Here is a 14,098-nt window from a genome sequence, read left to right on the forward strand (position 1 = left end):
CCAAAAAGCTCCTTAAACGGTTGTCTCTGCATTCAAGCTTAGCATTCGATAGCTGTGGGAGACTTCTTAAGTGAAAAGGCAAAAGAACATGTGCTGAATAAAAAGACAATTGGTGAATGAAATCTTTTGTTCTTAGCCACACATAAAACCAGCTTCCTGTCATCCACACACCAACAAGCCCCATTAAAACATGTAGAACAGTACAGACACTACAGGTGTGTGACCCCAGCCAACTGAACAGGTCAACTTGTTTTCTCAGCTCTTCTACCAATAGCGTCACCTCCCCAAGATGATTGTGACTGGCTCGAACAACAAAGCAGATGAAGACAAAACAACTCTGCACCGTGTAGCATTTTCAATACCGGTGAAACAGGAGTTGTTGAGTCGGAGGCAGACGGAAGCAGGATGTGACCCGAACCAGTCCAAAGGTGAGGTGACGGCCGGGTCACAGTGCAGTCAGTACTACGTCTACATGCGTGTTGTCCTGCTATGAGTCTTTCAGCATGTTGATGCGCGCAAAGATCTTAAGTGCGGGTCCCAGCTTAATGTTCATGGTGCTCATTAGGTGGTCCTCCTTCAGCAGAAGCAAGGCCTGTCCGTCGATCTCCTGAGAGCGGAACTCGTCTGCAATCTCCTGACAACCTGGAAACCAGCAGAGGAAAACTTGTCATTCCTGCACAAGTTTGTGTGTTCTATGCACGCAGCGAATCCCACTGACCTGGTAGAGAACAAATGAACTCGTAAACTTCTTCCACGTTCCACTTAGTGGCGTCGTTGGGTAAGAAGCGCTCGCAGCATGATGGTGCATCTCTTCCAGTGCAGCCCTCCTGGTCCGATGACCTGCTGGGCTGCCGGTGGACGGGGGCTTGGGCGGAAGCAGGAGCAGGAGCGAGGGGTCCTGAGCTGGCTGCTGACAGGGGAGACTGTGGTTCCTCGTAGCTGGATATGTCCGAGCACGGGCTGGACTCCTCCTGACTGGGCTGGGAGGCCTGTGGCGATGACACAGAGCCGCCTTGGGTCTGTTGTGGTGACGGGGACAGTTTCTGTGAAGGGAAACCAAAAGATGCTTGAGACTTAGTTGATGGAAAATCTGACTCTTTTCACATGAAATAAATTATATTCTGATGTTTCGCTATGAAGGACGTGCATTACCTTCCGCCACAGTGAATTACTAGATATTGATAATATTGGTCCAACATAGGATTACGTGTTTGAATATTGCTTATTTGGCAAGATGAGCGTCGCCGTTATGAGACAGGCCCTACCTGATCGATATACTGGGCCAACATTTGACTTTGTTTATAAATCGGAATCCGCCGACATAACTCCTTAGTAAAGCCGATTTAAAGTCAGGCATGTCCGCAGACATACCGAAGCCGCTTCGGAATTTTATTTGAATGTATATTTACGTTCCTGAATAACATCTGCTTGATAAGTACTCCCAAAAAATATTCATTAGAAGCCTAAACTGCTGTTTATCACATCATTTTATAAATCCAGTAGGTGAATTTGGTCAAAGTCAGCAACTTGTTAACATCTGTGATCAGCATCAGGGAGAACATAAGCTAGCACTGGTAAACTAGCTTAGACTTAACTTTTGTAAACTCTAGGGATGTCCCGTTGCGATATTGGAAATAGGTCTGAGATTGGCCCCAAAACATAAAAAATCTCCAGTATAAGCAGTCCGTCACGCTTTCATTCTAGCAATTCTATCCAGCAGCGCCCAGATCCAGCATGAAAAGCCTGCGTGATCAGAACAGTGCCTGCTAGCAAAGCAGCAAGGAACAAGAGCAATGTCGGCCATGTGGCAGTATTTTTAGTTAAAGTCTGAAAAAGACCGTGTGGCTCAGTGGAACCTTTGCCATGCACAAGTTTCCCGTGGTGGAACAGAACCGGGAACGTTTAATACGTCCAACCTCGTTGAACGTATGAAGCAGCATCACAAACACAGCACGAGGCTTTTCGCAGTGTGTGACACTGAAACTTGGGACGTTCTACTTGCAGCAGTTGATCCATGGACAATACCGTTTTTATTGCCCTCTGCTGTTCCCATCATTTGCAGTAAAACATAAAAGTGACCTTGAATTAGCACTTTTCACTTTAAAAGAAATTTTTGTTTATTTATTTACTTAAAATATTTGTCTTTAACTGATTATTTATTATTGTATTCATTTGTTATACATTATGCTTAAGGTTTACGTTTACGTCCGCTTTTTCGTACTGTTGCTGGCTTTTGTTCTCTGAGTAACGCCACTTGGTCAAGCCTTTCGTAGATTCTACACTACAGAAAAAGTAAAAGCATGTTTGGTTTGTGCCGATATCGTATCGGATTGATATCAGTCAATACACACAAGGCTGCAGTATCGGTGTTGGATCGGAAGTGAAAAACTTGTATCGGGACATCCCCAGTTAACACCGCTCTCTATGAGCCTCACCTGGTGTACTAAATCTTCCCACAAGCAAACTGGACTTGAACCAGTAGAAACCAATGCTCCCATAAATCACTGTTGATGTCTACCATTGTGGACCCACGTGACCAAGTGACGTAGGTGCAAAGGGTCGATGCATCAATGCAGTTTCTAACATGACAAAGCCTTAGAAGCAGCTGGACTGTTTTTCTGTATTGAATGTTTCTCACCGACTCTTTCAAAGAACAGCAAAAGCACAAATGTACGGCTTAGCTCTTCGTGTTGTCGGTGCAGCATGTGCACAAGTGTGGCCATGTCTGTACCTGTTTTTTAGCTTCTATACTGAAGCGGCCATGGTTCCTTCGACGCCAGCGATTGGCTGGTTTGGTCCTCTCTGGATGGAAGAGTCCAACCCGCTTTGTACAGCCCACGTTGTACCTGCTCAGAAAGATGAACGGATTTTATTTGTTAGGCCAAAAACTTTCCTGTTGATTGTTCACATTTAGAGATGTCAACATCCAAGAGACTTGCCTTTTTGCACAAACTACCGAGCAGAACCTTTTGGAACCCTTAAACGTGTACGCAAAGTCCACCCATCCGCAGTATTCGCACGTCAGCTTGGGCTCTTCTTTCTCTGTGGGACAGAAAAGCAACAGAAACATGAGACGCTGAACAGAAGCAGGTGGTCTGAAGAAAGTTTCACCCTCTGAAAAGTGATCAATGTGCCAAAACTGATCCGGGTTATTGAATTGATTCATTTTACATCATTAGAGCTCGACTTCTGCCTCTGCTCTAGAACCAAATATTGAATGATGAAGAGATCCACGTGTATGAAACTAAACTAAGTAGTTTGTGTTGTTTATAAGCAGCAGGCTAACAGGCCTGACTCATCACAGATGTCCAATTTCATACACATCACGCCTTCCTTAAAGACGTACGAGGCACAGAGCGGTTTAACTCACCGTTACACAAGTAAAAGTGCAAATGAAAGCAAAGCTGTTCGGTCTCACCTGGTTGGTTCATGACTTCGGGCTCGGAGTCGGAGTTCGCTGCATTGCTGATGGGAGTTTTGTCGGGGTCTGAGGAGAGCTGATGATCCAGCTTCTTTTCACTGTTGATGAGGATGGGCAGGCGCTCCACCTGGGGTTGGAATGAAAAAGATTCACATAATAAAACCACCGTTTAGCACATATGGAGGTGGGAAGGCACAGGAGAAGACATCTGTTCAGGTGGACATTCAGGCAATCAGAAGAAAGTTTGAAGATTTCAAAGTATGATGATTCACGTTTGGAAACGTGGCAACCATTTACACAGACTGTCCAGAAGGAGGCAGACTAAAAGGTTTGGGTCTTTCAGGACTTAAACATTGCACGATGTTAACATCAAACACAGACACGCCACATGATGAAGCATCACTTTAAAGCAGGTGATTATTTTACATTTTAAAGGTAAACGTGTCAGTTGTTCCACTTATATTCATCCGACCATCTGTAGTCTGTCAGCTTCCCATCTCCTTGTAATAAACGGCTGATTTAAACAAGACGCTTTGAGCTACCATAAAACCGCAGCAGAGGGTTTGTGTTTCCCTGCAGGCATGTTCAGTGCAGACCGCGGTCGTCCGTCGTGTTTCTCAGCCAGTAAAATCTGAGTCAGGGCACTTACACACACAGGAAACGGTTCCGCTCCCTCCTGGATGACGAAGCCTTCGATGACATGCGTGAGGACCTGCGGCTTGACGATGGCCTGTGGCGGTTTGTTCTCTCCGTTGTGTGGCGCACTGCCCGTCACGGTTGGTGCCTCGCTTTCGTTTCCTGAGGTCATGGCTGGAGATGAGGTTTCTGTCGCTGCACTTGGCCTCTTAACTGAGCCTCCTCCTGGACAAGGAAAAGGAGAAAATGATGGAACAGTTGGTGCGCCAAATAATACCTCTGGCTGAAGTGGATTAAAAAGGGGACAAGAGCTGCTGATGTATCTGAAAAGCAGTGTTTGTTCTCCATATATTTAAAAAGAGATGGTAACGACTATTAGAGATGCACCAAATAAATCAGACACTGAATCAGACTATCTGAGAATCAAAAAATATTGTTTTTCATCTTTTTGTTTGTGAAAGCATCGTTGCCAAGCAGCAATAAAACCTTACCATCACTAAGCTTTAATCATGGATTTTCCATGCTTTCAGAATCATGACTTTTGCTTTAACTGGAAATAGCTTTAGTTTCAGGTAGCTGGTTTCAAAAGAGGCATTTCTGTGACCCTTTTACCCATCCATCCATGTATGTGTAGTATCAGTTTCCTAAAACCAGAATCGGTGCATCTCGAGACAATTTAAACAAATATTCAGCTACCTGCAATCATTTGGTCAAATTCCAATCAAATCTGGAAGACATGTTAGTTTTTCATATGCAAATGCTCAGATGTCATGCTTTCATCATGCATTCAAACAGAAGCAGCACTATTGCACCTTTAACTTCTGTATAGGGTATGAAGCTTCAGCTTAAACCAGTGAGGAATCTCTGCATTAGAACTAATTGACTTTACAGTATAATTGAGTTTATTCGCGTATAATCATAACATTTCCACAGCTACCCTCTGCAACAAACCGAACCAGCACTGTCCACCTGCTGCTGCCAGGCGAACATTTCCGGTAACACGTCGGTCATAAACACACAAGTCCGAAGCTGCATCCATCACAGCTTTTACCCTAACCCTAAACACCGACACACAACCGAAAGAAAACACGGATCCTGACGCCATGCTTCTTCATCCCCAGAGCCGAACGGGAGAAGTTCTCTTACCGCGCAACTTCCGGGCTGTTCGGTCACAAAGGCATGTGCGGCTCGGTTCGGTTGATTTGTTGTTCTGACGATCCGAGGCAGGAACACGCGGATCTGCAGCGGAAACTGAGCGCGTCTTAAAGCTGCATCCCCGCTTTAAAGCAGCCAGTGAAAGGCTGAGTCCGCCTCCCGGTTCCTCCCACAGCAGCTCCGGTCCTCCCGCTGAGCTTCTACCGGGAACCTGATTGAACCGGACATCCAAACACCGTTCTTCACACACTACTAGAGGACCACGCATCTAATAAACACAGCAGAATTGCAGATACGGGGGCTCATGCCTCCATCAGATACCAACACCGTCTAGACCAGCAGGGGTGTCACAAACTTTTTCTGGTTCAGGGGGCCACATCCCCTCTAATCAGTGGTTGGGCCACTAAGTTTATTTATATAGCATTAAACAGAAGATCAACCAAAGTGCTGTACACACATAAAAGAAGAAATTAAAACAATAAATCCTGCAATGGCCAACAGAGAAATACACCCAAGTACAAATACGGCCAAGATATATAAGCAAGAAATATAGATAAGATAACAGATAAAAACAGGATGAAAGATTGCCCAATTATCTAAAAATATAGCAAAAAAAGCTTGCAGAGGGAACACCATAGTAGCAGTACAACCATAAATTAAGTAACTATAAATTAAAACAAGTCCTTGTTTTTAATCTTTGTTTTTGAACAATGAACATCAGAAAATATCCATATTTAATTACATATCTTTAGGCATTAAACAACTCTGATTTCTTCAGACAAGTGTTTGCACAAACTCACAAGTATTTGGGACCAACAGCAGTATCAATTAACAGAACAAATCTTAATTTGGACATTTGGAACAATCTACCATCACACATAAAGCTGTAAACAAATGTTACAACTTTTAACTCCCAGATGAAAAAAGAGCTGAAACAAAAAACAAATTTGGGAACACTGATGTTTTCTATCAGCTAACACATTATTTGTGTGTGTGTGTGTGTGTGTGTGTGTGTGTGTGTGTGTGTGTGTGTGTGTGTGTGTGTGTGTATTGATAAATGCTATAAATGCTGTTGTTTGATTTCCTCTAAAAGTCAAACCAAGGACAACGTTTTCTAATTAACCTCTGGCTAGAAAACCTCTGTAGGAAACAACATTACATGTAACACTGTCTTTTGTCCTGTCCTTGTTCAATAAACTCAAAGTAAACTAATACATAAAAGGGAAAGAATATCCCGTAACACCTCACAAAGAAACAAATTCAAAAGGGCATCTTATGAATAATTTTCATGACAGCAACTATCGGAACAGGTGCAAAAACTGCAGATTAGGCACGTGAGAGCAAATGTATTCTTCACATTATAACTGATTTGCAAAAGGAGAAACAAGTTTTTATTAACAGTAATCACAAAGGCACACGTCCATTGTAAACTGGAAGCTGCTGAAAAACAAGCATTACTATTTACAGTAAAGCCAGTTTTATGTTGCTGTTAACCAAGAAGAAGCACATTTACATGATTAGGCTAGAATAAAGTTTGTAGTTAAATAAAAAGACTCTTGAACAACAGTTTTGTAATCAGATTTAGTGTTCCCCCCAAGAAAAATTTCCAGCTGTGGCGTGCAGGGGTAACAGACCGACCGCCACGCCTGAGTCTATGTAGTGGAAACACTGAGATTTGTGCGTTTACATCATTGACATATATACTGGACAATTCGTCTCCATAGACTCCAATTATAAGTTTTTAAGCCAAAATGGGAGGTGGCCACTACCGCCATTTTGACCATGTCACAGGTTCTGTCAAGCCCAGACAATTCCACAAAAGGGTGGGGCTGTAAGGCTGGGATCAAATGACGACACCAAGCGATGTAGCTACAAGCTAACCCAAAGCTAACGCGGAGGTGGGAGCTAAGCTAATGGAGGTAGCTACCTAGCTACAACCGGAGTTAACTGTGCACAACACCAGAGCTTCTGAGTCAGAGATACGCCGAGCTGCAGCTGGGGAGAACCGGGTGGAAAACATCGATTTCCATCCGAGAGCTCCACAAGCCGGCAGCCGTGCAGCAGATTAGCGCTGCTGCGGTCAGAGATGCGCCGAGCTGCCGCTGAGGGGAGGGGACAATACCGATAGTCAGAACCCAGATCCACCAACATGTTATATTTCAACCCATTTTCTAAAATGCAGCGTTATGTTAAATGCCCTGGGTTTTACCCTATTACATTTAAATTTCATAGTAAAACAGTACATGTTAAAAATCTAAGTTCAGCTAGTGCAAGAGTGGCAGTGACCTAAAAATCGAGATAAATACATAAATATAATTTTACTTACCGAAAAAAATGAAGTGGAGACTCGTTGGACGTTCTATTAGTGCAATTAATGCCACAGCAAGTCATTTTGTCCAACAGTTGCACAAATAATGTCCCAAAAAAATCCATAAATGGCACAACTAATGCTCTAAGCTGAGAGACTGAAAATCATGGAACAGTTTTCAGGCGAGGCCTTTTGCCGGAGCTAGCTCTGCGGTCACGTGGGTCTGATGCTCATCAATTATTCAGAATTTTAGGCGTTTAATACAGTTAAACAGAAGAGTGACAAAAAAATTCACCCCGCTCAGAGTTGTCATGAGTGTAAACTAGATCTATTAAACCTAAAACATGTTTTGGTACCAGGCTGTAAACATGTTTATTTCTGCTGTGAAATTGATATTTTTAACATGGGAGTCAATGAGGATTTGCTCGCTTCTGACACCAGCCCCCAGCGGATGAGGGTGGAACTGCAATTTATGTTACTTCCGTATTGGCGTCATTTCCAGACCCGAATTATGGGGGCTTGGTTTACATGTGCATCAGAAGAAGGAATGATTGCCCTAACTAGACTGGCCTCGTATTTTTTTTAATGCATGACATGTAAATAAACTGAAGGCAAACCGGTTCTAATGGTGCTGAAGCTCCCAGATAAGAGTAGGAACCCAACTTCACCCGAATGTAAACAGCTCAGTCGAACTGATACCGGTAACTTCTGGAAGTGACAAGACCACAGCAGCGGTCTTCTGAGCATATCAAATAACACGTGTAAAACTGTCAAATATCAAATAAAGCTGTGTTGCATTGTTGTTGTCGTCCATTCCTTCGGTCATTGTGCATATCCTGTTTTAACTTCATCTGCTTCACTACCGCCAGCATTTGTTTACTATTCGTGTTGCTAAGCTAACCAGCAGAATGCCGATACAAAAGGGCGCATGTCACCACCTACTGTACCGGAGTGGAACAAACTTCATTAGAGAGTTCAGTTTTCTAAACTGGGATAAAGGCTCCCAGTTTATTACTTTGGATGGACCTAGGTCACCTTAGACCACGTGTCCGACACAAGGCCCGGAGCATTTTTATGTGGCCCGTGAGATAAATATCAAAAATATATTAAAACTGACCCGCTGGCTGATTTTACCACAAAGACTACAACTCCCATGATGCTTTGCGACATTAGCGCGGAGCTGAAGCGCCCCTCCTTTGCGTTTTTTCCATCGACATAAATATTGGACAATGGGTTTCCATAGTCTCCAATAATAAGTTTTTGAGCTAAAATGGGAGGTGGCCACCACCGATTTTTGACCGTGTCACAGGTTTCGTCAAGCCCAGACAATTCCACAAAAGGGAAGAGAGGTGGAGCTGAGGGTGGAGCTGTAAGGCTGGGATCAACTGACGACACCCGGTCGAACTAGCTACAAGCTAAACTGAAGCTAACCCAAAGCTAATGCGGAGGTGGGAGCTAAGCTAATGGAGGTAGCAACCTAGCTACAACTGGAGTTAACTGTGCACAACACCAGAGCTTCTGAGTCAGAGATACGCCGGGCTGACCGCTGGGTAAAACCGGGTGGAACACAGAGGTCTCCCGAGAGCTCCACAAGCCGGCCGCCACACAGCAGACAAGCGCCGCTGCGATCTGAGATGCGCAGAGCTGCCGCTGGGGAGAACCGGGTGGAAAGGTTTCCATCCCAGAGCTCCACAAGCCGGCAGCCCACGCAGCAGTCAGAAGCCGCGCAGCAGACAGAGATGCGCCGAGCTGCGGGGAGGGGAGAACCGGGTGGAAAACATCGGTCTCCCGAGAGCTCCACAAGCCGATAGTCGGAACCCAGCTCCACCAACATGTTACATTTCAACCCATTTTCTAAAGTGCAGCATTATGTTAAATGCACTGGGTTTTACCCTATTACATTTACATTTCATGGTTAAACAGTACATGTTAAAATCTAAGCTCAGCTCGGCAGTGACCTAAAATGCATAAATATAATTTTACTTAGAGAAAAAAATGAAGTGGAGACTCCTTGGACGTTCTATTAGTGCAATTAATGCCACAGCAAGTCACTTTGTCCAACAATTGCACTAAAAATGTCCAAAAAAAAAGAACGCACAAACGCTACAACTACTGGTCTAAGTTGAGAAACTGAAAATGACCGAACAGTTTTCAGGCGAGGTCGAGGCTCAGACTGAGGCCTTTCCCCGGAGCTAGCTCTGCGGTCACGTGGGTCTGATGCTCATTTATTATACAGAATTTTAGGCTTTTAATACACTTAGAAGAGTGAGAAAAAAATTCACCCCCCTCAGAGTTGTCATGAGTGTAAACTAGATCATTTAAACAAAAAACATGTTTTGGTACCAGGCTTGTAAACATGTTTATTTCTGCTGTGAAATTGGTATTTTTAACATGGGAGTCAATGAGGATTTGCCCGCTTCTGACACAGCGGATGAGGGTGGAACTGCAATTTATTTCACTTCCGCGTTGGCCTCAATTTTTCACCCGCATTGTGGGGCCTTGGTTTTTTCCAGCGTCTGCTGCCGGTGTCTGCAGCTCCGCTGTCTCGGACAAACTAAACACTCCTCTCACTCAGCGCCGAGTTTACTCAGCTATTTTCTGACATTAAAGCCCAGAAACAAAGATTTTAACCGCTCAGTAATGTGTTCACGACTGAAAGAGAACGTTTTCCAACCAACTTCCAGACAGAGCTGATATAACTCCAGCGAGCAGCGACACGCTCAAATCAGCACGACTCTGTGGCTGCTGTCGTTATTTTTCCTCCCCGACACACAACAACGTGGTCAAGCTGCTGAGACGTTCTTCATGTTTACCAGCACAAACCTATGTGAGCACCTGTTATCATTATTATGATGAAGATGAGCAAAACAACAGGAGTCTTCTCCTCAGCTCATCAACCCCATGATGCAGGTATCTGGCTGGAACAGGTGAGCATCACAGTAAACCAGTGGAGCAAACTGAGCTTTAAATATTTTGGTTTTATGCTCTTTTTCTGGCTGCAGATAGATGAATAGAATAGAAAATCCCTTTATTGTTCCTCAGTGGGGAAAGCTAGATGTCACAGCAGTGATGACACTTATTACAGGAGAAAAAAGGAAAATAAAAAATAAGAAAAATGAACAAACAACAAGAAAACATAAATCCTGAATGGATTATAAAAATGCTGAATATACCACAAGTAATGAATACCGCTGATGCGTTTTATTTAAAATTGACTTGCTCGTGTGTAATTTGGTTATTCCACATTCAGAGTTAATGCAAAAATAAGTTTGTTTCCAAATTAAAAAGTTCAAAATTGCATATATGTTGATAAAGAAAATGTGCAAATTTGCCGTCACTTTTTCAAAAAATATTAAGTTCGGCCCGCGACTTCGTCCCAGATTTTCATTTCGGCCCCTTGTGAGTTTGAGTTTGACACCCCTGCCTTAGACCTAGAGTGTAGGCTGCATTTCTACCATCTCATGTCTAGGAGACCATGGATCCATCATATGTTGCTATGTTGCATGTCTGTTGGTAATCTGAACCATCTGAAGGCACACATTAAGCAGGAATATAGCAAAACAAGAGCACTACTTTGTTGAGAATGCAACATTGTTAAGATTTTCTTTTTGAAGGCATTAATAACCGTTTACATGCCAAACATTTGGCCAGCTGATTGAATCTGGTTCAGACGTTACCTCGAGGTTGAACAGGTGGTGTGGTGGGGTTAACCTTGGGCTGCTCTACAGGCTTGGAGGGCTGTGATGGAGGAGGCTCGGGCTGTGACTGCTGTGGTGGTGGTGGTGGTGGCTGTGGCTGCTGCACGGAGTGTGTCTGACTCGTCTCTCTAACCACTAAAGATGTGGGCTTATCCTTGTTGTCCTGAACTAGTCGGGGGGGCTGAGATGAGCATGAAAAGCAAAACACAGAAGGACAAATAAATGAGGAGGAACATCTGAGACGTAAGTGATACCTGAAGACATTACGAAGTTTCTTCTGTAGAACTGACTGAACATTTGATTTCCCCCCAAACAGAAAGGATGCCAACACTCGTAATACTAAATAATACTAAAACACTAAAGATAATCACAGGTGGATGCTGGCAGAATAATTAATAAGTACTTTTATAATCGGGTGACAAGATACAGAAGTGTTTTCTGGTGTTCGTCCAACAGCGGTAAAGACACAAGGGAAGATAGTCGTTACTCAGCATGGATGCAAACAGCACACCTACCGTCGGCTGTATTTGTAGGTTGATGGCAGTGAGCTGCACGGGCTGAGCTTTGGCTTGGCTGAGTGAGGAGTGGAGCGCATGGGGGCTGATGGTGGAGTGGAAGATGGTAGCCTGCTGGCTCGGAGTGGATGGCTGGTGATGGGCAGGTTTGGGCAGCACTGGGACGGGGTGCTGCGACGGCTGAATGGAGGCCGTCTGCAGCAGCTGGCCTGACGTCCTCTGGGATCCTTGGCTCTGCTGGACCACAAGTTGCTGCTTGTGCTGCTGAACCAGCGGATGAGGCTGGATCTGGGTGTACGCTGGAACAAGAAACCATCAACCTTAGCCACCTTGATTATGTCCTAAACTCAATGTGTTTCACCCGCAAAGCTACTTGATAAACAAGCAAATCTCTCATCAGGCCCTGCTAATTCATTTTTCCTGTGGCTGCAGAGGTTTGTCTGAGCAAACAGTGAAACCGGTAGGCATGGAATACAAACTTCCTTTTTATATACACAAATTAAAATCCGGTTATTACTAAAATTGGCCTTGAAGCAAATAAACAAATGAGACAAACGTTCCCCTAAAGGGTGTTTGCTGCCACCGTTGATGATGAGCAAAGCAATTACAGTTGGCAAAAATGTGAGGAAATAAAGTGATGAAGCACTCGGCCCCAGGCCTATAAACAGTGAAAAAGTAAATGTCTGAACAAAAGATCCCATTTGGCAGTGCTGCCGTCACCTCTGTGCCCCTTGCTGACAAGATTTAATATTAAGAGCTTTTTGAAGGGTGCACAGACAGGCCCCATATTGCAGTTCTGACCTTACCATTACTCATAAACTGTCTCAAAATGGCCTGTCACCACCTGTCGGGGCTGTCGCGGGTAGGAAGACATCCTGAACTCATAACTTGCCCTGCAGCCAGAGACACAACACATCAATCTGGTATTGTGGCAACATGTGTGACTGTTCTGCAGAAGAAGCCTGAGGCTACGCTAATATTAGAAAGGCTTCAGGAAGAAACACGCTGAGCCAACTGCCCATGACGCTCTCTAAAGAGCTGATGTAGAGTCAGCGGGTCTCCTGCTCTCTCCTTCATCTCCAACAACTCAACCAGGAAACATAAAAACTAATAACCTCGTTCTCATTACTCAACCCAATCAAGAGATGACTTACTACTGCACCAAAGAACACCACAGCAGCTCCTGCTGCAGGACCCGTGTGAACACGGATGTGTGCTTGCTGATGTTAATAAACCTAACAAATAACTCCAAGAGTGGAAAATTGCCAAGTACATCAGCAATTGTCCCTGATCCCCCTCCTGCCACCCCCCTCTCCCCGTTCTTTTCATGATGTTTTGTGTGGGATAGACTCCATCTGGTTTCAAAGTTCCCCTGCAAGGCGTTAACTGCAGTCTGTGCCCGTCCGTGGAAAATAGATGTTTTTATCCAGTAAATTTTGCATGTCATTAGTGCTTTTGACATGACGTGATGGAAAGTGTTTTGTTTTTTCTAGACGCAATATATTTTGGCCGAGCAGTATTGCCGTAGCATGATGACATCATAGGCAGGCGCAGGACCCTGAGCAGATCCAGAAACTACAACGCCAGAAAACTACAATCAGCATTGCATTCTCTTGATGGAATGAACTGAAGGACCATCAAAGTCTGAGGAGTCACGCTGAGGTTGCATGCCTTCTGCTCCACTGATATCTTTTAACGTAATGTTTTCTAGAACTAGCGACAATCATGGCGATATGATGCAAAACTACCCTGAAATGTGAGTACTGCACCCTAGCGCCAGGAAACTACACACTGTCACTTTAAAACTCCACTGATGAATCATGACATTCCCAGGGACGTCATGGAGGAGAAAGGGAATTTCTGAATCCATGTGCTGGATATGATCAACCCTTCCAACAAACCATGACAACTTTTTCAAGGCTTTACTGAGAAGTTTTAACAGAACAAGAAATGTCACAGCTGCTCTTCAGATTAAAGACAGGAACGCTGAGCCTCCTCACTCCCACACTGATGTACACATGCAAACCACACAGTATTTATTATGTAGCAGTGGTCACCGTGCCTCCAAAGGAAAATCTTTATAGACCTCATACTGGGTGTTGTGAAAGGTCCTGAAGATGAGGACAGCACACATTCCTTTCAGTTTGTAGCACTGAAGGCTCTGGAAAATCCCAGAGTTTCCATATTCTCCCTGGCTGCCACGTTGGTTTACTTTGATGAAACACAGGATCTACAACAGCAAGCCACTTTACATCTTCTCCCAAATGCAAGAAAACTCTCCATCAGGTTCATAAACGTTCTACAAAACATGTTACAACTGTTGCATCAATCCAGTTCAGACTCAACCGCTCGGCCCGATTTCCAG

General features: G+C 44.2%; 1 protein-coding gene across 3 annotated transcripts in view; it reads right to left on the reverse strand.

Annotated features, from left to right (window-relative positions):
- Positions 1-283: 283 nt before the first annotated feature.
- Positions 284-14,098, reverse strand: part of phc2b (polyhomeotic homolog 2b (Drosophila)) — a 48,854-nt gene continuing 35,039 nt past the window's right edge. For all 3 annotated transcript variants that reach the window (XM_015958574.3, XM_015958576.3, XM_015958575.3), the window contains exons 8-15: positions 11,734-12,032; positions 11,198-11,399; positions 4,071-4,282; positions 3,419-3,548; positions 2,940-3,042; positions 2,732-2,846; positions 719-1,043; positions 284-642 (exon numbers count right to left, since the gene is read on the reverse strand). In XM_015958574.3, the coding sequence (XP_015814060.3) occupies positions 488-642; positions 719-1,043; positions 2,732-2,846; positions 2,940-3,042; positions 3,419-3,548; positions 4,071-4,282; positions 11,198-11,399; positions 11,734-12,032 (1,541 nt within the window). In that variant the 3' untranslated portion in view covers positions 284-487. The remainder of the gene's footprint in view (positions 643-718; positions 1,044-2,731; positions 2,847-2,939; positions 3,043-3,418; positions 3,549-4,070; positions 4,283-11,197; positions 11,400-11,733; positions 12,033-14,098) is intronic.

This window comes from Nothobranchius furzeri, chromosome 3 (assembly GCF_043380555.1).
Source record: "Nothobranchius furzeri strain GRZ-AD chromosome 3, NfurGRZ-RIMD1, whole genome shotgun sequence".
In the NCBI taxonomy this organism is placed as follows: domain Eukaryota; kingdom Metazoa; phylum Chordata; class Actinopteri; order Cyprinodontiformes; family Nothobranchiidae; genus Nothobranchius; species Nothobranchius furzeri.